The sequence below is a fragment of the Magnolia sinica genome, chromosome 17 (genome assembly GCF_029962835.1).
Source record: "Magnolia sinica isolate HGM2019 chromosome 17, MsV1, whole genome shotgun sequence".
In the NCBI taxonomy this organism is placed as follows: Eukaryota; Viridiplantae; Streptophyta; class Magnoliopsida; order Magnoliales; family Magnoliaceae; genus Magnolia; species Magnolia sinica.
In genome coordinates, this window is record NC_080589.1 from 47279565 (window position 1) to 47303227 (window position 23663).

The 23663-nt window shown below is 36.9% G+C and overlaps 1 protein-coding gene and 1 long non-coding RNA gene across 2 annotated transcripts; one reads left to right on the forward strand and one right to left on the reverse strand.

Moving 5' to 3' along the window:
- The first annotated feature begins 6657 nt into the window (after window positions 1-6657).
- LOC131231818 (uncharacterized) lies at window positions 6658-7476 on the forward strand. The gene is made up of 3 exons (XM_058228123.1): window positions 6658-6998; window positions 7108-7212; window positions 7306-7476. Exons 1-3 carry the CDS (start codon window positions 6669-6671, stop codon window positions 7438-7440), a joined length of 570 nt encoding a protein of 189 aa, XP_058084106.1. The 5' UTR covers window positions 6658-6668; the 3' UTR covers window positions 7441-7476.
- Window positions 7477-12022: 4546 nt separating this feature from the next.
- On the reverse strand, window positions 12023-13191 carry LOC131231921 (uncharacterized). Its single transcript, XR_009164564.1, has 3 exons — window positions 13142-13191; window positions 12142-12204; window positions 12023-12107 (listed from the first exon to the last, which is right to left on the reverse strand). It is a non-coding gene; the product is annotated as an uncharacterized LOC131231921 (long non-coding RNA).
- Window positions 13192-23663: the final 10472 nt, after the last annotated feature.

Genomic DNA, 23663 nt, shown 5'->3' on the forward strand with positions numbered 1-23663 from the left:
CGAGACGTGTTTGGCTTAAGGGATTGGAAGGTTTAATCCCGGTATTGGCCGGGCGTGCCAAACAGACTTGATATATCAATCCAGGGATATAACAATCCCATGTATCTGAAGACAATCCACTGACAACACCATCAATACCTAGAAATCCAGGCCATTTACCCTAATACCATTTAATCCCTTTCAATCCACTCGGCCAAACGGGCCCTAAAAATGCTTTGTGGGCTCCACCATAATATGTGTATGCAGGCCATTCATTTTTTTCAGCTCATTTTATGGCCAAATCTCAGGTGGACCACACCATAGGAAACTATGGTGATTGAACGCCCACCATTAGGGCCTGTTTGGCCGGGTAGATTGGATGGTATTAGAGTGGATTGCACAGATTTCAAGGTCATGATAGCTGCGTCAATGGATTGGTGTAAGATCTATGGGATTGCTATATCCCGGGTTGCTATTTCCAGTCTGTTTGGGACGCCCGGCGAATCCCGGGATTAAACCTTCTAATCCCTTTTAATCCCTTGAACCAAACATGTCCTAAGCAATTTTGAAGGGATTTCAAGGTAATGATGGTGATGTCAGTGGATTGTCTTAGGATCCTAAAAGGAATTCCAGAATTTTTTTTTGGGTTTTTCAGATTGTGATATCAATTTGAATTTCTATGTTTTTTTTTCAATGTCTTTTATGTTACTGGCATAGGCATTCATATATAGGGGTGTACACGGGTTGGTTCAGTCTGGTTTTGGGGTGAAATCGGAACCGAACTGTTCTTAACGGTTCTACAACTATTGGAACCGGAATTGGACCGTTAGCACCCTAGAACCGAACGGGAACCAGACCGTGAAGAACGGTTCGATCCCGAATCAGATCCACAGTTCACAAGACCCATCTCTCATTTTATACAAACTGAAAATTGAAGTGTGCCTTCAGTATACCTTGATCAAAAGTCACAAGACCCATCTCTCATTTTCCAGATTGAAATCAAAGGAAAGAAAGGTTGTGTATAATAACAAGATTAAAAAGAAAATAGAAGCTAAAATATACAATACCCATATAAGAAAAATGATTGAAATTCACAAAAAAGAGAGAAATCAGTACAAAAGAGTATGAAGAAGGGAAACCCATCTCAGCAAAAATGAAAACCTCACAAGAAAAGGTGAAAATGAGAAAACCCATGTTCTAAAACCATGCTTAGAAGAGAATAAGAGTTACAGAGAAGTTGGGTTTTTGGAGACTTATTCTAAAAACATGGTTAGAAGAGAATATGAGTTACAGAGAAGTTGGGTTTTTGGAGACTTACAAAGAAATCAACGGTGGAGAGAAAAGAGAGAGCTTGGGAGGCTGAGAAATGAAGGGCTTTACAGATAAGAGCTGTTGAAGATAGAGATTCAACATCCAGCTTCGTTAAGATTTCATTGAGGAGGCTTTGAGGAAGTCTCTCTAGATCACTACCTCTAAACATTTCTCTCCCCCAACTGAGAGAGAGAGAGAGAGAGAGAGAGAGAGAGAGAGAGAGAGGGCAGAGGGAAAGGAGTGCGGCGCGAGAGAGGGCAGGGCGTGGACTTAGGCAATTTAGGGTGTTTTTCTTCCAAGTACATTGGATCCACGGTTCCTGTCATGGATCGGTTCTATGGTTCGGTTAACAGTTTAGATCAATGGTTTGGTTCGGTTCTACAGGACCTTAAACCGGAACCGAACCATAATCAACGGTTTAGAAAATTTGGGAACCGAAACCGGATCGTTAGCACCTTGGAACCGAACCAAATCGGACCGATCTAACGATTCCGGTCCAGTTACACGGTTCCAATGGTTAAATGTACACCCCTATTCATATACATTGAGAAATATGATTCAAGTGCTAGACTAGCATGTGCATTTACACCATTTTTTAAATGTTGGTGACTCATCCATCACACATGTCATAAAACATGTTAATCCACTGCATTGCATTCATCAGGAATCAAGTAGTGGTAAGGAGCTACTAAGATGCATCTGACTTTATTGCACACTGCTGCAATGGTTGGTCATAGTGTTTGCAAACATCAACTAACTTTCATTCAGCATCTATATATATATATATATAATCTTGAAGGGAATTCCAGAAAATTTGTTGGTTTGTCAGTTTGCGAGATCACTTTGAATGTCTTTTAATTTGGTGTAATGTCTGTTATGTTACTGGAACAAGCATTCATATACATTCAAAAATGTGATTGAAGGGCTAGACTAAGTCACCAAGATGTGCATTTCCACCATTTCTTAAATGGTGGTGGCTCATCCACCACACATGTGCCATAACACATGTTAATTCACCTCACTGCATTTGTCAGGTATCAAGTAGTGGCATGAAACTACTAAGATGTTCATTTCCACCATTTCTTAAAAAGTTTGCAAACTCCTTAATACATTGTATTTGGTATATAATATTTGTTTGGGCCTAATCATCTGATAACACTTCCTTCATTTCTAACTTTGAGGAGGATGGTGCATTAGGCTAATTTCTAACTTTAATTTTTGGTAAGGTATAGGTTGAAAATGGACCTCTTGGTTAATCGAGATTCGACTTTAATGAATAGGGAGTGGATGACACTAAGTTTCCCAGACCCACGTTTTATTTCTGGAATAAGAAGTTTTTCAAAGTTTGCACAAGAAAACCTTCTTGGTAGAGAATCCGTTCTTTGTCCATGCACCACTTGCAGATGTGCACATTTTTCAGTTTCTTATGATGATATGGAAATACATCTAATGAAAAATGGATTCGACCCAAGCTATACGGTTTAGAACATGTATGGGGAGCATGTATCACCTAAGTGTACTGTACGTGAATCAAGTTCACTACAATACCATAGTGTCCCAAACTTAAATGAGGTTCACAACGTGATCGTTCAAGTACTTGGTGGTAATAACCTAGATGAAGTTGTACAGGATGAGCCGAATGTGACCCCTGTAGTTGAAGGTGTCTTTGGAGAAAATGAAACCAATGATTTTGAAGCAAATCTATGAGACACAATAACTGAGCTATACCCTGTGGCCCAAGATTTTACCATGCTGACTTTCATTGTATAGCTTTTCAAATTAAAGGTGAATCATGGATGGAGTGAAAAAAGCTTTATAGAGCTCCTTCAACTACTAAAGAAGGTATTACCTTTCGGTAACAAGGCCCCAACTAATACCTACCAAATGAAGAAGATCATTACAAAGTTAGGTCTTGATTATGTGAAAATTCATGCTTGTCTAAATGACTGCATCTTATACTAGAGAGAGAAAGAGATGAAAACCATTTGTCTAAATTGTAAAACTTCTAGGTATAAGACTGAAATGGATTCTGAGAGAAAACAATCTTAAATACTTAGGAAGGTGTTAAGGTATTTTCCATTAACACCAAGGCTACAAAGAATGTTCAGTGTGCCATGGTTGGTGAAAGAAATGTCTTGGCACTCAACTAGGAAATTTCAACATGAAAAGATGGAGCATCTGGCTGATTCTATTTCATGGAAGAATCTTGATGACAAGTATATAGATTTTTTAGCTGAGCCTCGCAATGTTCGATTGGGTTTGGCTACAGATGGGTTTAACCCATTCGGCGCTTTCAGTATATCGCATAGTTCATGACTTGTTATGTGTGTGACATACAACCTTTCACCAAAGCTTTACATGAAACCTCAGTTTACTATGTTGACTTTGCTCATTGAGGGACCGTGACAATCAGGAAAGGATATTGATGTTTATTTACAGCTATTGATTGATGAACTATAAAAGTTATGGCGAGAAGGGGTCACAACGTTCGATGCATACCATGAAAACAAATTCAATATGCGTGTCATTCTGCTTTGGACAATCCATAACTTTCCAGCATATGGTTACGTTTCTGGTTGTAGGACAAAGGGTAAGTATGGTTGTCCTGTATGTGGTCCCAACACAAATTCTTTGCGACTCAAATATGGAAAGAAACATGTTTATATGGGCCACAGACGATGGTTTCCAATGTCAGAACAGGCAAGGAAGGACACAAGTGCTGGCACGTTCAATAAGAAGGTGAAGATACGACGTCAACCGATCCGTCTAGATGGGATTGAGGTCAAAAGACAAACCGCAAACTTGAATACGCAGTGAGGGAAGACTGGGAAGAGTAATATAAGGGGTATTGATGGAGGCCGACAAGAGCTAGTGGATGATGTTGAATCACTGTGGTTCTTCAAACGGTCTATATTATTTGATCTGGAGTATTGGAATGATAGTTCCATGCATCACAACCTTGATGTCATGCATATTGAGAAAAATATATGTGAAATCCTTGTTGCCTTGATGTTGAACATGCCTAGCAAAACCAAGGATGATGCTAATGCACGCAGGGACCTGAAACAATTGAGAATTAAGAAGCGTCTATGGCTAAAAAAGAATAATGGCAAAATGATTCAGAAATAAGGTCCTTTCTGTCTAAGAAAAGAAGAGAAAAAAGTTTTCATCCAGACTTTGCAAGAGCTGCGTGTTCCGATCGGTTTTAGTGCGAATTGGAGGACCATCGTAAAGGAAGATTGCATGGATTTAAAGGGAATGAAGTCTCATTCTTACCATGTGTTAATGCAATATTTGCTCCCAGTTCTCATCCAACATGCATTCAGGGATGGGAAGGTCATTCGTTCTATAATTACAAGCTTTTGCACCTTCTTTAATGCCTTCTGCTCAACAACCGTAGACCTTCAAACACTCCTTACTCTCGAGAGGGGCATCGCTAGGACGTTATGTCAGCTTGAAACTATATGCCCGCCATCGATATTTGTCAATCTATTTGGCTTACGAGGCTTGCATATGTGGTCCTGTATACTATCGATGGATGTATCCATTTGAAAGGTACGTTGTGAGCTTAATAAGAATAAATCGTCTTAACATCTACATTTGCATATATATATATATATATATATATATATATATATATATAATGTATCATTAACTTTGTCAGGTTCATGAAGACATTCAAGGCTTATGTCCTTAACAAGACATGATCTAAGGGTTGTATTGCAGAGCAGTACATCCAAGAGGAGACAGTTATATTCTGCAACCAATATAAAGGAAAACAGAAAACAAGCCTACCAGAAAAGTTGGAAAAACGGTTTAACGGAGTCATTCCAGGACTTCGTAAGTTGGAAGATATCGTTAACGATGACCCTAATGATGACGACGTTGGTCCATTAGGTTCGAGTCAAAGTGTTATCCTAGCTGGTATCGAATACGAACAAACTTGTACATGGGTACTGAAGAGTCATCCTAGCTACGACGAGTGGGAAGGGTATGTACAATAAGCTCAAATATATATGTATATGTATATATGTGTATATCTTCCTTACTTTATGCGATTTCAATATAACAATGTTATCGAATATCGTGCAGGAAGTACAAAGATTTCTTGCAGCGATGCTATAAGAGGACCAACAGGGTGCCTAGCGAGGATGAATTCATATCTTGGTTGAAGAGGCAATTAGAGTTCATTGAATCTGACAATAATGAATTTAAAGATGTAGTGAGAGGACCTCTAGCTTTTTCTATGCAATACAATAAGTATTATATTAATGGTTTCCTCTTTGTCACTAAGGACTATAAGGAGAATAAAACGAACCAAAACAGTGGTTAGGACAGAGGGTATGACAACCTTCTGATCAAGTGCTAAGGATATCAAAACAGTGGATGAAAATCAACCTTACTATAAAGTCCTTCATAGAATTATCCAATTGGAGTACCGAATAGGGTACAAGCCTGTCCTATTTAAGTGTGATTGGGTGAAAGTGACACATCATGGTGTTTCTTTTGATGTCGAAGTGAATTTGAGATTAGTAAATTTGTCTAGTCTTTACAGTTCAGACAAAGTCGGTGATGAGCCCTTTATTCTTGCAGAGCATGCCACGTAAGGTTTCTACTCCAGAGATCCAAAAAATCCTGATTGGCATGTGGTCTTGGAGGTTCCAATTTTTTTTTTTTTGTCGAAGAAGAGACGTGCGTTCTATCGAAACGATTAAAGGTTGTAAGTAATGCCGATACAGGACCTGATCTCACCTCATTAGCAATGGTTGATGAGTTGATATTCAATGAATCTGAAGACATCAGTGTTGTGGTCGAGAAAACAAAGAATTTTCTAAGCATGTAACAAAATGATATTTATTGGAGGAAATCTAATCAAGGTTTGGATAATATAGTGAATTTTTTGTACTTTATCTTTGATCTAAATTATTTCTTACCCATTAGCTTTTTTTTTATTTTCTTTTCATATTAGGGAAGAAATAGGCACATGGATTCACAACCAGAGGTATTGGGTGCGCAGGTGACTGGGATTACAGATTCAAGTAACACTAAAGGCAATAAGATACTTCTCCTTAATTATATATGTAAATTTCCTTTTTCTTATATATTGGTGGTAATCAATGATGTGTATATATAACTGTTATTCTTTTTATGTAATTGTGTCAGCTTCTTCTTCATCTAGAAAGAGAGGCATTACTAGGGGGGTCTCTTTACTTGTGCGACCTGATAAGAAAAAAGTCTTAAAGACGAATGAATTCGGGCAACCGAATGAGGACTGTTCCGATCATAGAGACTTTGCATCGCATGTCGATGTCCTCACCCATTCCCATATCCCAATCATATACTTGGACTTTCACCAGGAGCCTCATGAACAAATTCATATGGTCACAGAAAAATTGTCACAGTTTTATGAGTTTGACGGTCAAAGTTGGGATGCAAGTCTTGATTACGTTACAAAACGCATCAATGAAGCATGGAGGAATTACAAGAGAAGATTGACTGCAAAATATATTAAAAACAAGGATCTTATTCTGATGAGAGATGGTCCTGCCCCCCCAGGTATCCCTATGGAGGATTGGAGGGTCTTTGTGGATCAAAGTACCACCGAGGAATTCAAGAGGGCAAGCGCAAGGAATAAAGTCAATCGGGCCAAGCTAAAAGGACCTGCGTGTCTTGGGAGGCACAGCATGGCTGTTACTCGCCATAAGATGGTATGTATTTAAAAATAGATATTATAGTTAAAATTGAATTTAAATTTGAATTATCATTCATCTAAATCTATTAATGATGTGTATTTGAATGATATGGAATATGCCAAAGGCGATGGAGAAGAATCTTACCTCTGATGCCGAGATAAGTAGATGTGAAGTTTTCTTAAGAGCCCATACAAGAAAGGACAAAGTGGTCCAGTATCCTGACATTGCTGTAAGTGCATCCCTCGTACTACTAACTAGTACCCTTATGAAAAGCCTATGTATAACTTTGAATTATATTGCATTCATTTGTATTTTTTCACAGGAAAAACTAGATGAGTTCTATAGTAGCAATCCTGCTTCTAGGATGACCGGCATGGATGATGCCCTTACAGAGGTACTAATAAAATTTAAAAATTACTTAAGTTTTATGGTAATTATGAATATCTTAATAACTTGATTTACAATGTTTTACAGTTGGTTGGTTCTGACAATAGAGGGCAAATTCGGGGCCTAGGTTGCTTAATAAGAAAGCTAAGACTGAAGAAGTCAGCCCCTGCTCGTTCAAAGGTAGAGAATGTAACAAAAGAAAAAGAGAGCGTAACTCAAGAGTTATTTCAGGTGAAGAAAAAATTGGATAATATGACTGAAGATATAGTTGAGATAAAGAAAACATTGGTGTATATGCAGAAAGAGAGACAATATACTCAAAATCTCTCATCACCAACAGTCGCTAAATCTACTCAGGCATCGTCGGTATGCAAGTATAAATTTTTTACTGTATTGAGCTTACAATTATATTATAAACGCTAACAATACCAATGCCATTTTATGTGTAAATGTAGCCAGATATTATATATATATCAGTAAGAGATGTGACTTGCTTGGTTTTGGAAAACGTGGTGTAGTTGCTCGTGGTGAAGTACACGAAGTTAATCCAAATGCAACTTTCTATTGCGAACCGTTGGAGGATGGAGCTTTTGTTGTTGTCCTGACTGAGGTTATACAACCTCACACTCCTTTGTGGAAAGATGGGTTCGCATCTACATTTGGAGAGGCCGGTTCGGGATCATTTGTGCAATGGGGGAAAGAGGCTTTGAGAATTCAATAATTTGAACAAATTTGGTACTCTATAAGTGAACATGTGTAGTGTGCATTTTAAACTAATTTTTAATGTGTAGTGTGCATTTTGAACTAATTTTGAACTAAATTAGCACTTATTATTATTTTTTAATATTGAATGAATTTTGTACTCTATATTTGAATGTATTTATAGTCTTAGGCTCCATTTAGTCATCACAATAGTATTTATGAAAATATATATTTTTTAAAAGTTAAATGGAGCCTAAGCCTTTTTTTAACTTCACCAAGCCACTCTGTCGGTCCCAAGCCCGGGTAAAGGAGGAGGGAGAAGGGCTTTAGAATAAGATCGTTAACTATGGAGGAGATGTTGAAAATGCAGTGAGTATCTCTGGTATTATGGTTTTACTTGTACATTCCTGTATTAATTACTCAAGCATGATGGTTATGCGCATTCTTTCAGGTAGATGTTACATGTGGGAGGATTGGAGCTACATATTTTAGATGCCTGCATCTGGTACGTATGTCTCTTGTCAAGAATGCACATGTGTAGTTCATCAAACAATATATTATGTGATATCGTGTGCATGATATCTATGTTGTAATTACAGTTATCTATAATATTAATAATAATTTGTTCATTATAGTGCATTCATAATAGTTATCATTGTGGTTACAATTATTCATTATGTGACAAGTTTTCAGGTGAGATGATCGAGTTTCAAGACAAAACAGTCTGAAGTTTTGAGAAGCGATTCCCAGGATGTATGTGTGTTTCATGGGCCATCTGCACCTTAGAAGCATACAATGGAAGGTGAGGAAAACCCTTGAGTTCCCTTCTTTGAATCATGAAAAGGTATTTGTGATGAATCTCATGCATTGGCAATATTAGGCATGTTCATGAGCAGGACATGCATAATTCCGTAAAAATTGATGGAGCAGACCTGGATGTGCGTCGAAGCTATCCGGATATTGAGCGAGGGTGGGTCCCATAAAAGGTGGGAACCGCTGTTATGACCATGATGAAGTTGTCCATTTCCTATGGATAGAATTAAAGTGGCTTGACTATTTGGACAGGCCGTGTTTATGTATTTGGTCACCATTAATGGAGTAGACCCGGATGTGCGTCGGAGCTATCCGGATGAGCGGGGGTCTCTGGAAGATGGGAACTGCTGTTATGACCATGATGAAGCTGTCCATTTCCTATGGACAGCATTGGAAGGGCCTGGCCAATTGGAGCAGGCCGTGTTTATATTTGTATTTGCAGGGACCACACCCTTATCCTATAACCTAAACCTATTCTCAAATCCCAAAACCTATAACTACAACCTAAACCTAAACTTAAACCTATAACCTATACCCTAAACCTATAACCAAAACTCAATTCCCTAAACTTCAACCGACAACCTAACCGAAACCTATCCTTATAACTTAAACCTATTCTCAAATCCCAAAACCTATAACCTAAACCTTAACCTAAACCTATAACCTATAACTTATAACATGAACCTATAACCTAAACTCAATTCCCTAAACCTAAACCTATAACCTAACCTAAACCTATACTTATAACCTAAACCTATACTTATAAGCTAAACCTATAACCTACAACATTAACCTTAACCTATAACCTAAACCTATACATATAACCTAAACCTAAACTTCTAACCTTAACCTAAACCTATTCTCAAATCCCAAAACCTATACTTATAACCTAAACCTAAACCTTAACTTATAATCTTAACCTAAACATATAACCTTAAACTAAACTTATAACATTAACATATAACCTTAACCTATAACCTATAACCTAAACCTATACTTATAACCTTAACCTAAACTTCTAACCTTAACCTAAAGCTATTCTCAAATTCCAAAACCTATAACCTAAACCTAAAACTTAACCTATAACTTATAACCTATACCTATAACCTATAACCTAAACTCAATTCCCTAAATCTTAACTTATAACCTAAATGCAATTCCCTAAACCTTAACACATAACCTAACCTAAACCTAAACCCAAAACCTAAATGTATTCTTAAATCCCTAAACCTAAACCAACTCCTAATCCTAATCTCAACTCACTAACCTAAACCTAAACCTAAACTTGAAAACCCAAACCTAAACCCGATCCCGAACCCGAACCCGATTTCCTAAACCTAAACCTTAACCTATTCTCAATCCCAATAACCCAAAAGCTTATAACCGATACCTAAACCTTAACCTAAAACTAAACTTAAACCTAAACCTAAACCTAAACCTAAACCTAAACCTAAACCTACGACTTAAAACCTTAACCTATAACCAATAACCTAAACTTATAACCTATAACCTAACCTTAGCCTAAACCTAAAACTTAAAGCTTAACCTATAACCTAAAGCCTAAACCTAAACCTAAAACCTAAATGTATTCTCAAATCCCTAAACCTAAACTTACACCTAATCCTAATCTCAACTCCCTAACCTAAACCTAAACAAAAACTTGAAAACCTAAACCCGATCCCGAACCCAAACCCGATTTCTTAAACCTAAACCTTAACCCTAAATCCTAACCTATAACCTAAACTTATAACCTATAACCTAATCTTAGCCTAAACCTAAAACCTAAACCTTAACCTATAACCTAAAACCTAAACCTAAAACCTAAATGTATTCTCAAATCCCTAAACCTAAACCAACACCTAATCCTGATCTCAACTCCCAAACCTAAACCTAAACCTAAACTTGAAAACCCAAACCTAAACCCGATCCTGAACCCAAACCCAATTTCCTAAACCTAAACCTTAACCTACTCTCAATTCCTATAACCCTAAAGCTTATAACCTAAACCTAAACCTTAACCTAAACCTAAACCTAAACCCAAAACCTAAATGTATTCTCAAATCCCTAAACCTAAACCTACACCTAATCCTAATCTCAACTGCCTAACCTAAACCTAAACCTAAACTTGAAAACCCAAACATAAACCAGATCCCGAACCCGAACCCGATTTCCAAAACCTAAACCTTAACCTATTCTTAATTCCCTAAACCTATAGCTTATAATCTAAACCTAAACCTTAACCTAAACCTAAACCTAAACCTTAACATAAACCTATAACCTTAACCTAAACCAAAACCTATGACCTAAAACCTTAACCTATAACCTATAACCTCAACTTATAACCTATAACCTAACCTTAACCTAATACAAAAACCTAAACCTTAACCTATAACCAAAAACCTAAACCTAAACCTAAAACGTAAATGTATTCTCAAATCCCTAAACCTAAACCTACACCTAATCCTAATCTCAACTCCCAAACCTAAACCTAAACTTAAACTTGAAAACCCAAACCTAAATCCGATCCTGAACCCGAACCCGATTTCCTAAACCTAAACCTTAACCGATTCTCAATTCCCTAAACCTATAGTTTATAACCTAAACCAAAATCTAAACCTAAACCTAAACCTTAGCCTAAATCTAAACCTAAACCTATAACCTAAACCCAAAACCTAAAAGTTTTCTCAAATCCCTAAACCTAAACATACACCTAATCCTAATCTCAACACCCTAACCTAAACCTAAACCTAAACTTGAAAACCCAAACCTAAACCCGATCCCGAAGCCGAACTCGATTTCCTAAACCTAAACCTTAACCTATTCTCAATTCCCTAAACCTATAGCTTATAACCTAAACCTAAACCTAAACCTTAACCTAAACCTAAACCTAAACCTATAACCTATAACCTAACCTTAGCCTAAACCTAAAACCTAAACCTTAACCTATAACCTAAAACCTAAACCTAAACCTAAAACCTAAATGTATTCTCAAACCCCTAAACCTAAACCTACACCTAATCCTAATCTCAACTCCCTAACCTAAACCTAAACCAAAACTTGAAAACCCAAACCTAAACCCGATCCCGAACCCGATTTCCTAAACCTAAACCTTAACCTATTCTCAATTCCCTAAACATATAGCTTATAATCTAAACCTAAACCTTAACATAAACATAAACCTAAACCTTAACCTAAACCTATAACCTTAACCTAAACCAAAACCTATGACCTAAACCCTTAACCTATAACCTATAACCTCAACTTATAACCTATAACCTAACCTTAACCTAAACCTAAAACCTAAACCTTAACCTATAACCTAAAACCTAAACCTTAGCCTAAAACCTAATGTATTCTCAAATCCCTAAACCTAAACCTACACCTAATCCTAATCTCAACTCCCTAACCTAAACCTAAACCTAAACTTGAAAACCCAAACCTAAACCCGATCCCGAACCCGAACACGATTTCCTAAACCTAAACCTTAACCTATTCTCAATTCCTATAACCCTAAAGCTTATAACCTAAACCTAAACCTTGACCTAAACCTAAACCTAAACCTATGACTTAAAACCTTAACCTATAACCTATAACCTCAACTTATAACCTATAACCTATCCTTAACCTAATCCTAAAATCTAAACCTGAACCTATATCCTAAAAGCTAAACTTAAACCTAAAACCTAAATCTATTCTTAAATCCCTATACCTAAACCTACACCTAATCCTAATCTCAACTCCCTAACCTAAACCTAAACCTAAACTTGAAAACCCAAATCTAAACCCGATCTCGAACCCGAACTCGATTTCCTAAACCTAAACCTTAACCTATTATCAATTCCTATAACCCTAAAGCTTATAAACTAAACCTAAACCTTAACCTAAACCTAAACCTAAACCCAAAACCTAAATGTATTCTCAAATCCCTAAACCTAAACCTACACCTAATCCTAATCCGAACTCCCTAACCTAAACTTGAAAACTAAAACCTAAACCTGATCCCGAACCCGAACCCGATTTCCTAAACCTAAACCTTAACCTATTCTCAATTCCCTAACCCTATAGCTTATAATCTAAACCTAAACCTTAACCTAAACCTAAACCTAAACCTTAACATAAACCTATAACCTTAACCTAAACCAAAACCTATGACCTAAAACCTTAACCTATAACCTATAACCTCAACTTATAACCTATAACCTAACCTTAACCTAATCCTAAAACCTAAACCTTAACCTATAACCTAAAAGCTAAACCTAAACCTAAAACCTAAATGTATTCTCAAATCCCTAAACCTAAACCTACACCTAATCCTAATCTCAACTCCCTAATCTAAACCTAAACCTAAAATTGAAAACCCAAAGCTCCCGATTTCTTAAACTTAAACCTTAACCTATTCTCAATTTCCTAAACCTATAACTTATAACCTAAACCTAAACCTAAACCTTAGCCTAAACCTAAACCTAAACCTAAACCTATAACTTAAACCTAAACCTAAACCTAAAACCTAAATTTATTCTCAAATCCCGAAACTTAAACCTACACCTAATCCTAATCTCAACTCCTTAACCCAAACGTAAACCTAAACTTGAAAACCCGAACCTAAACCCAATCCCAAACACGAACTCGATTTCCTAAACCTAAACCTTAACCTATTCTTAATTCCCTAAACCTATAGCTTATAACCTAAACCTAAACCTAAACCTAAACCTAAACCTTAGCCTAAACCTAAACCTAAACCTATAACCTAAACCTAAAACCTAAATGTATTCTCAAATCCCTAAACCTAATCTACACCTAATCCGAATCTCAATTCCCTAACCTAAACCTAAACCTAAACTTGAAAACCCAAACCTAAACCTGATCCCAAACCCGATTTTCAAAACCTAAACCTTAACCTATTCTCAATTCCCTAAACTTATAGCTTATAATCAAAACCTAAACCTTAAACTAAACCTAAACCTAAACCTTAATCTAAACCTATAACCTTAACCTAAACCAAAACCTATGACCTAAACCCTTAACCTATAACATATAAGCTCAACTTTTAACCTATAACCTAACCTTAACCTAAACCTAAAACCTAAACCTTAACCTATTACCTAAAACCGAAACCTTAACCTAAAACCTAAATGTATTCTCAAATCCCTAAACCTAAACCTACACCTAATCCGAATCTCAACTCCCTAACCTAAACCTAAACCTAAAATTGAAAACCCAAACCCAAACCTGATCTCGAACCCGAACCCGATTTCCTAAACCTAAACCTTAACCTATTCTCAATTCCCTAAACCTATAGCTTATAATCTAAACCTAAACCTTAACCTAAACCTAAATCTAAACCTTAACCTAAACCTATAACCTTAACCTAAACCAAAACCTATGACCTATAACCTAACCTTTACCTTAACCTAAAACCTAAACCTTAACCTATAACCTAAACCTAAACCTAAACCTAAAACCTAAATGTATTCTCAAATCCTTAAACCTAAATCTACACCTAATCCTAATCTCAACTCCCTAACCTATACCTAATCCTAAACTTGAAAGCCCAAACCTAAACCCTATCCCGAACCCAAACCTGATTTCCTAAACCTAAACCTTAACCTATTCTCAATTTTCTAAACCTATAGCTTATAACCTAAACCTAAACCTAAACCTTAACCTAAACCTTAGCCTAAACCTATAACCTATAACCTAAACTTATAACCTATAACCTAACCTTAGCCTAAACTTAAAACCTAAACCTTAACCTAAAACCTAAAACCTAAACCCTAACATAAAACCTAAATGTATTCTCAAATCCCTAAACCTAAACCTACACCTAATCCTAATCTTAACTCCCTAACCTAAACCTAAACTTGAAAATCCAAACCTAAACCTGATCCCGAACCTGATTTCCTAAACCTAAACCTTAACCTATTCTCAATTCCCTAAACCTATAGCTTATAAGCTAAACCTAAACCTGAACCTAAACCTAAACCTATAACCTTAACCTAAACTAAAACCTATGACCTAAAACCTTAACCTATAACCTTTAACCTCAACTTATAACCTATAACCTAACCTTAACCTAAACCTAAAACCTAAAACTTAAACCTTAACCTAAAACCTAAACCTTAACCTAAAACCTAAATGTATTCTCAAATCCCTAAACCTAAACCTACACCTAATCCTAATCTCAACTCCCTAACCTAAACCTAAACCTAAACTTGAAAACCCAAACCTAAACCCGATCCCGAACCCGAACCCGATTTCCTAAACCTAAACCTTAACCTATTCTCAATTCCCTAAACCTATAGCTTATAATCTAAACCTAAACCTTAACCTAAACCTAAACCTAAACCTTAACATAAACCTATAACCTTAAATTAAACCAAAACCTATGACCTAAAACCTAAACCTATAACCTATAACCTCAACTTATAACCTATAGCCTAACCTTAACCTAATCTTAAAACCTAAACCTTAACCTATATCCTAAAACCTAAACCTAAATCTCAAACTTAAATGTATTCTCAAATCCCTATACCTAAACCTACACCTAATCCTAATCTCAACTCCCTAACCTAAACCTATACCTAAACTTGAAAACCCAAACCTAAACCCGATCCCGATTTCCTAAACCTAAACCTTAATCTATTCTCAATTCCCTAAACCTATAGCTTATAACCTAAACCTAAACCTAAACCTTAGCCTAAACGTAAACCTAAACCTAAACCTAAACCCAAAACCTAAATATATTCTCAAATCCCTAAACTTAAACCTACACCTAATCCTAATCTCAACTCCCTAACCTAAACCTAAACCTAAACTTGAAAACCCAAACCTAAACCCGATCCCGAACCCGAACCCGATTTCCTAAACCTAAACCTTAACCTATTCTCAATTCCCTAAACCTATAGCTTATAACCTAAACCTAAACCTAAACCTTAACCTAAACCTAAACCTAAACCTATAACCTATAACCTAAACTTATAACCTATAACCTAACCTTAGCCTAAACCTAAAACCTAAACCTTAACGTATAACCTAAAACCTAAACCTAAACCTAAAACTTAAATGTATTCTCAAATCCCTAAACCTAAATCTACACCTAATCCTAATCTTAACTCCCTAACCTAAACCTAAATCTAAACTTGAAAACCCAAACCTAAACCTAATCCCGAACCCGATTTCCTAAACCTAAACCTTAACCTATTCTCAATTCCCTAAACCTATAGCTTATAATATAAACCTAAACCTTAACCTAAACCTAAACCTAAACCTTAACCTAAACCTATAACCTTAACCTAAACCAAAACCTATGACCTAAAACCTTAACCTATAAACTATAACCTAAACTTATAACCTATAACCTAACCTTAACCTAAACTTAAAACCTAAACCTTAACCTATAACCTATAACCTAAACCTTAACCTAAAACCTAAATGTATTCTCAAATCCCTAAACCTAAACCTACACTTAATCCTAATCTCAACTCCTTAACCTAAACCTAAACCAAAACTTGAAAACCCAAACCTAAACCCGATCCCGAACCCGAACCTAATTTCCTAAATCTAGACCTTAACCTATTCTCAATTCCCTAAACCTAAAACCTAAACCTAAACCTAAAACCTAAATGTATTCTCAAATCCCTAAACCTAAACCTACACCTAATCCTAATCTCAACTCCCTAACCTAAACCTACAAACCATATGGTGATACCATTCCTTTTGTGTCAATTTCATTCTTCTTTGAGTTTTTATTAATTCATTAAGAAAAAAATGGTTATACATGATGCACTTCTTTCACTTTGTTTTTCTTTCCCCAATGGTCATTCTGATTTATGAATGCCATGACTATTTGTAGGATGCTGGAATGTACGAAGCTGTTGCAGGAAGTGATTTTGTCATTACTAGAGTTGTATTTCGAGACAAATCTTCAAAGTACTACATAAATGACCGTGGAAGTAATTTTACTGAGGTCACTAAGAAATTGAAAGGAAGATGAGTGGACTTGGACAACAATCGATTTTTGATTCTTCAGGTGGGTGATGGTTGAAAAAGGCCTATTTACTTGTGAAAAAAATATCATATCGTCAAAATATATCTTCTCTTTCAATTCTTTATCATTGAAATTTCAGGGTGAAGTCGAGCAAATTTCTCTAATGAAGCCAAAGATTTATATTTTCAGCATTATTGTAATTATAATTGTAATTGATTGAATGAAGGATTATAATTGATTGTAATTGTAATTAATTGAATGAAGGATTGTAATTGAATGAATGAATGATTGTAATTGATTGCAATGGAATGAATGAATGATTATGCAGGTGGTAATTGAATGAATAAATGATTATATATTTATATATATTTGTTTTTAATGTACGAAATAGTTACGGATATTGACCATAGCCGATTATCTGATAGCTGTAGCCATTATTAAATTTGGCCTATTGCTACAGATTTTTAGCTATAAATAATAATGTAGCTGTTTGTGGTTTTCACTACAGATATAATTGCTATAGATTATATCTGTAGCTATCGGGATCAATAGCTACGGATTAAATTCGTCGCCATTAGTTCAAGACCTATTGTTACGGGACTTACGACTACGGTCGTGCTACGGATAAAAATCGTAGCCATAGGTCTATGGCTATGGTTTTTGTCCATAGTGCTCCTTGATAGGCGGAGTCGTCCCACATGAGCACATGATATGCACATGATTGATGCATGGTTGGACTGTATGACTCTTGCATCTTGCATTGTGTGTTGTTATTACTGTATGCCCTAGCGACATTAGGGTCATAGCCTTCACAGGCATATCGTGGATGATAAGTTTGAATACCAAAAATCTTCTCTTTACATGGGGTGCAAAGGATGTCCCTGGGTGAAAGTCCCTAAATCTGATGGTACCGGAAGATGCTTTAATGCCTAAACCAAGTGGATGCATGAGTGCACGAGAGCCAAATACCAGGAGGCCACGTCTTCTACTGTGTCGTAGTCAGTTGGAAGGAGGTGTGGCCTTACCCACCCAAGGGAAGAGGGTAATTGTTAGGCTTAGTATGATCAGCTCGTAAATGGGTCTGTTATCGACGTGCCAGATAGATATTGGCTGACTATTGGTCAGGTGGATAGTGAGGTCTCTTCCGCTTACACAGTTGTGCATCCAGTGTAGGGCCGCAATGTGGTGTATAGTGTATTAGACCCCTGTGATTAATAAGAGAGAATTGTATTAATATATGATGCTTCAGAGATGAGTTAGATTGATATGTGGATTGGTATGCTTGAGTTACATCTTGCACATGACATTGGCTATGTAGGCCTTATATCGCATGGCTTGATGTGGCCAATAGCATTCATGCCTTGCATCGCATGGCCTTGATGTAGCCGATTGCATTCATACCTTACATTCCATAGCCTTGGTATGACTGATAGCATTCATGGACTTACTAGTGTTCTCCATTACTCTGATGTTGCATTATGAGCACACTAATATTACACACATCCCTCACCACCTTCTAAGCTTTCTATAAGCTTATGCACGATTGATGCATGCAGGTGACGTCAGGACGTAGCCGTAACTTAGCAGGAGCAGGAGGGTGCAGTCGAGCTTATGGAGATTTATTATTATTATCATTATATTTCCCTTTATGCGCATTATACTTTAAAGTTTTTGATCATAATAGATTTTGTGATGGAGTTTTGGTTATTATTTGTGGGTTATGCCTTTGGTTATGCTTACTACAAGACAAATATATGTTGAAAATCCTCCTTATAGGATCCCAGGATCGAAAGTTGGTATACGGGTGCCGAGAGCCGAGAATGGGGTACTACGGAGGTTGTCGGCATCGGATTTGACGATTGACAATTTTATGAGCCCAGTTTCTGAGTTTAAGGCATGACAATAAATATGTAATATTTAGGCTTGATCAACCGCTTTTGAGTACGAGTCATCTCCTTAGGTATCGCTGGAAATTATAAATGACTCAGCCTTTTCCAAACACCTTCTTAGCTAGGCTGAGGTTTAATAATCCTTGGCCCTTGAATAGTTTGAGAGTAATCGCTGATGTGTTTGTCCTTGGGTAAAAGACATCTCTTTCCTCATTATTCTGATATACTGATTGTCTTACTGGATATTTTGGTTGATAAGATCTCCCATTCGATCGAGTCGACATCACACATTTGTCACAGAGGTGCTGGTAATTTGACATTATTTCGCTTGGATATGCTTTGCCTTCATCGACTACAGTCTCAAGCTTCATGCCTTTTATGTCATTTTGCTCTTTGTGCAGATTCATCTGAACTCTAAGATCAATCTTTTGTCATGGCCAAACTAGCCTTTGAGGATTGATGGTGGCTATATTGATCTCTAAATTGGATGGAAACGGATCAGTGTCAATTAACATTGCTTATTTTTCCTTTTCAAAAAATTTCAGCAACCCTTTATCAATATTATCCTAGATAACATTCATGAAAACAACACATTTGTTAGTGGAGTGTGACCAAATTCCATTCTATTTACAATAATTAATTTTCTTTAATTCTTTAGTTGTCAAAATCTTATGATTAACAGGAATTTTGATAAAATTACTAGCTAACATAATATCAAAGATTTTATCTGCATGAGAAATATCAAATGTGTAAGATCTTTAAACCTTCTTATTAGACGACGTCACTGTCTTTGCTTTAACTAAGGCCGAACATGTGAATGGTTATTTAGCCACTATTTTAGCCATTGTAATATCATAATTATAGTCATAATAATATCTCCCTATTGACAATTTTTTTTTTTTTGCTCATTGACTCTTGAAGCAGAGCCTTATGTCAAGACACCTTCTTGGTCAAATCATAAAAATTTGTGAATTTCATTCAGATAAACTTCTTTTGAAGCTTGAATTCTAGTCTATCTTAAGCCAAATAGATAACTTCTAGCCTCGGTCGTAACTATCCTCCATCGACTTTTTACTCATTTAAATCGAGTAATATAATTCTAGACCAATTCCCTTGGTAATTGTCGAAAATGAGCAAGATCGACCATGAAAATTTCTTTATCCTTATAAAAGAACTGAGCACGAAAATTTTATTCAATTTCTTATTAATTTTGTATGGAATTTAGTATCAAGTTAGAATACTAAGTAAATACTACCTTAGTGAGTGAATGATAAAATAATTGTAATTTATAATACTCATTATTGGCCAATTCTCCAAATTATATGGTAAATCGACCTATGTGTTCTATGGTTAACTAACCCGTATCACATGTAAACAATGTAAAGTTAGGTTGATAGTTTCTCAGTAATGGATATTGCTGGTTAATCTAATTAAGATAGGGATTATGATAAGCTAAAGTAGTAGTTTGGCCAAGAACTTAGCTTGCTAATTCCTCAATTAGTTGAACAATTTGGTTACACTCTCAGTATTGCTGTGCAAGAATTGGAGGTACTTTAGTGCCATCCTAATATTGTTTTTCATTAAACTGTTAATTTCTAGGCAATGGTTGCCCCACAGTGTCGCCTATGCATCCGTTGATTTCTGGCTTCATGAATTATGTTCCTATTTCACGCTAAGGGTGTTTGAAATCTACTAGCGACAGTGAATTTTGCATGTCCTAGATAGGAATACTTTCAGGACGTCTGAAATCTACTGGTATTGGTGAATTTCTCACATCCTGGATTGGACTAGAGATATGTGCAGGTGGTGTATTTCGCTCTAATAGAAGTATCAGTGGCATTGGGTGGACGGGTGGTACAGGTGACCAATTTCCAATAGAACTTGCATTTTCCTGTTACTGAGGCATAACAGGTGCTTTATCAGTGAATAGAGCCATCGACCGATTCATGCTCTCGATGTGGCCGACCATCCACCTATTGAAAGCCTCGGTCTGAACTTGTGATAGTTATGCGATGTGATAAATCCCTCTTTGCATATTAGCCATCTCAGTTGACATAATCTCAAGAGGTTTAACCCGAGACGTCAATGGTGCATTTGGATTTAGAGGAACAGGCATGAGACTAGGTGGTGGATTTCCTTGCTCAGGCACTTATTAGACTTGCAACTCCTTCTTGTTAGTAGGAGGCTTGTTAGCCACAACAACAGCTAGTGAAGTATTGTGACCACCTCTTTACCTCATGATTCTGAATGATTATTGCACTGGCAAATATACTTATTTTAACCAAGTAACTTTTAGTCCCATCCGGCGTGTCAAAAAATGTTGGTGTTATCCAAAATTATTACACGGCTACTGCACAATGTATATTTCTAGCAACCAACTAGTTTGTAGTCCCATCGGGCATGCTAAAAATGTTGGTCACTCGGTTCATGGTTCATTTTTCTGTTATGCGAGCATGTCATAATCGATACAATGGCTTGATCCAAATTGATCAACTTTGACCCCCAATTGCCAAAATAAGTAGATACATATGAACGTATATGACCATTTTCTAAGAAGGTCAGTAGCATACTCAGCCACTTGCAGAATTTAATAATGATCAGGCGATAATCGGAGGATGGAGTTCTTCCTTTGTAGATGGGTTACTTTGTGCCTTCCATAAGAAATGACTTTCGAAATACCAGTGCAAATCAAATAAAAGGAAAAACTAACAATTGGTCACCATAAATAATTGCAAGAATGTGTCTCTTGAAAGAACTACTTGATATTGGATAAAGAACAAATCTAACATATGGGCATAGACTTGGATTACAACTAACAATTATGTCTAAGAACTACCGCTACTTGATTATCGCTATTCCTAAAATAGACCGATATAAAATAAATTGATAGATTTCTTTGGTTTGATTGGCATGAGACCCTTTGCTATGTTGATTTCCTCCACTAGAGTTCTATTGTAGTTTATTCTTCCAGATCATTCTTCCATTACTGCAATGGTTACAAGTTGAAAAGTCTTTTTAGATCATTTTCTTATCAAGATCCTTCTTTTGTGATTGTTCTTCTTCCGTTTTACTTTTGAATGCTTTTAGGCCACTCACTTCACTTTTGTTGGCCAAGGTTTTGTTTTGATTGCCCTTAATTGCTTTTTATATCTTAAATAGCTTGATCACATTTCTTATATATCCTCTGGAGCACTCCTTGTGTGACAATTCATTGACATGTAGAACTAGCTCTACGCCAGCTGTAATGCACAAAAAGCACTCCAAATACTTGGAAGATCTTTTTGTCCACTTCCTAGTCCTCATGCAATGCCATGCATCACCCTCTTGTTGGCTTTCTCAGAATAACTAGAAATAGGGTACAACAGTAGTTTCACTTCATTCAGGGCTCTATAACCCTATAAACAGGTTAGGGTCATATAAGCATCACGGTGTGCACCAGGGAGGTTACAATGGTAGGTATTCAATCACTGTTTGCTGTGGTGGGGCTCACAGAGCTTTAGAGTAAAGCTGATATTTGTGGGGCCCTTTCATCCAGGTCTGAGTGACCCATCAACATGTTAGATGCAAATTACATAACGGTGGCCCCACAGGGGCTTACAGCAGCCGACAACAGCCACAGTTGCACCTTAAAGTGGGGTCCACAGAAGGTGTGGATAAGGCTGCTATTTACGTTTTTCATTCATCCAGGTCTCTGTGACCTTACAAACAGGTTCGGGCGACCCAACATATCACCACGGTGGGCCCCACAGAGGATCAACCATGGAGACCAATCTCTACTTTTTCTGCAGCGTGGGAGCTTTGGATCTGCTGATGGTATGGCCCATGCCTTGGAAGGAGCTGGGAAAATGGGTAGACGGGATGAATTCCTCACAAACTTCATGGTAGTCCTCAAGGGTGGGCTCCACTGTTTCCTGAAATAGGGTCCACACGCTGTACCATGGGGAGGTGCAACGGTAGGGTCATTATCATTGTTGTTTCCAGTAGTGAGTTCCAGATACTGATTCCTCTGCACCAGTTTTCAACCAAAATTCAAACAAACCTGTAGAAAAAAACAAAAAACAAAAATAAAAATCGGTAGAGATACAGATATCTGACCAGAACGATCGTTTGAACTTGTCTCATATGCTTGGAACACCCACATAGACCAGTCAATCAGCCAGCAATATAATCAGACTGTAATGTGAAGTCCATACAAAACATTATGTTGGAATCATGCGCGTGGACCGACCGGGTGCATGGTACCAACAAAGCATGTTTTATAACTTTTTTGTTTTTGTGGACAGTCTTACCAAATTGACAATGGTCTTTTATTAACTTTTCGTCACATATTGCATCATCATTTTAGGCATGAGCCAAAAAAATGAGGCAGATACAAATCTCCAATGGGCCACACCATAAGTAAAGCCTCCAGAATCAGTGTGGGGCGCCCAACAATGGTGCACGTGTCTATAGAATCTATCTTCCAATGGGGTCACCCTACCATGATATTGGGACACTCCAAAGATCAAGCCAGTCAATCATCATGTGGCTCCCAACATGTAATTTGGTGACATTGGGCGATTGTCCATTGTTTCCTACATTGTGGCCCACCTGATGATCAGATCAGCCTCATTCTGAGGATGTCAATGGTTTGGGAACACTTTAGGACAACCTAGATGGCATGCATAAACTTGATGGACCCACCAATAGTTTGGGAGTCAACTCTATGTAATTATTCCCACTATTATATAAACTTTGGGATTAGTATGAAAAAACCCCTCAGCCGTCCAACTGTTCACTGCATTTATTTTTGTTTGAACACAACTGCTTTGAAGAAATACCTCAAACGTAGGTAGCCAGTTTGGGAGTACACGTGAAGAGTGGCTTTAATATTTTTAACTTAAAAAAAAAATAAAATAAAAT

Coding starts and splice junctions, on each gene's coding strand:
- LOC131231818 (XM_058228123.1), top strand. CDS start 6,669: ATGGTCACAGAAAAATTGTCACAGTTTTATGAGTTTGACGGTCAAAGT. Junction 6,999..7,107: donor CTGTTACTCGCCATAAGATG/GTATGTATTTAA, acceptor AATATGCCAAAG/GCGATGGAGAAGAATCTTAC. Junction 7,213..7,305: donor TCCAGTATCCTGACATTGCT/GTAAGTGCATCC, acceptor ATTTTTTCACAG/GAAAAACTAGATGAGTTCTA.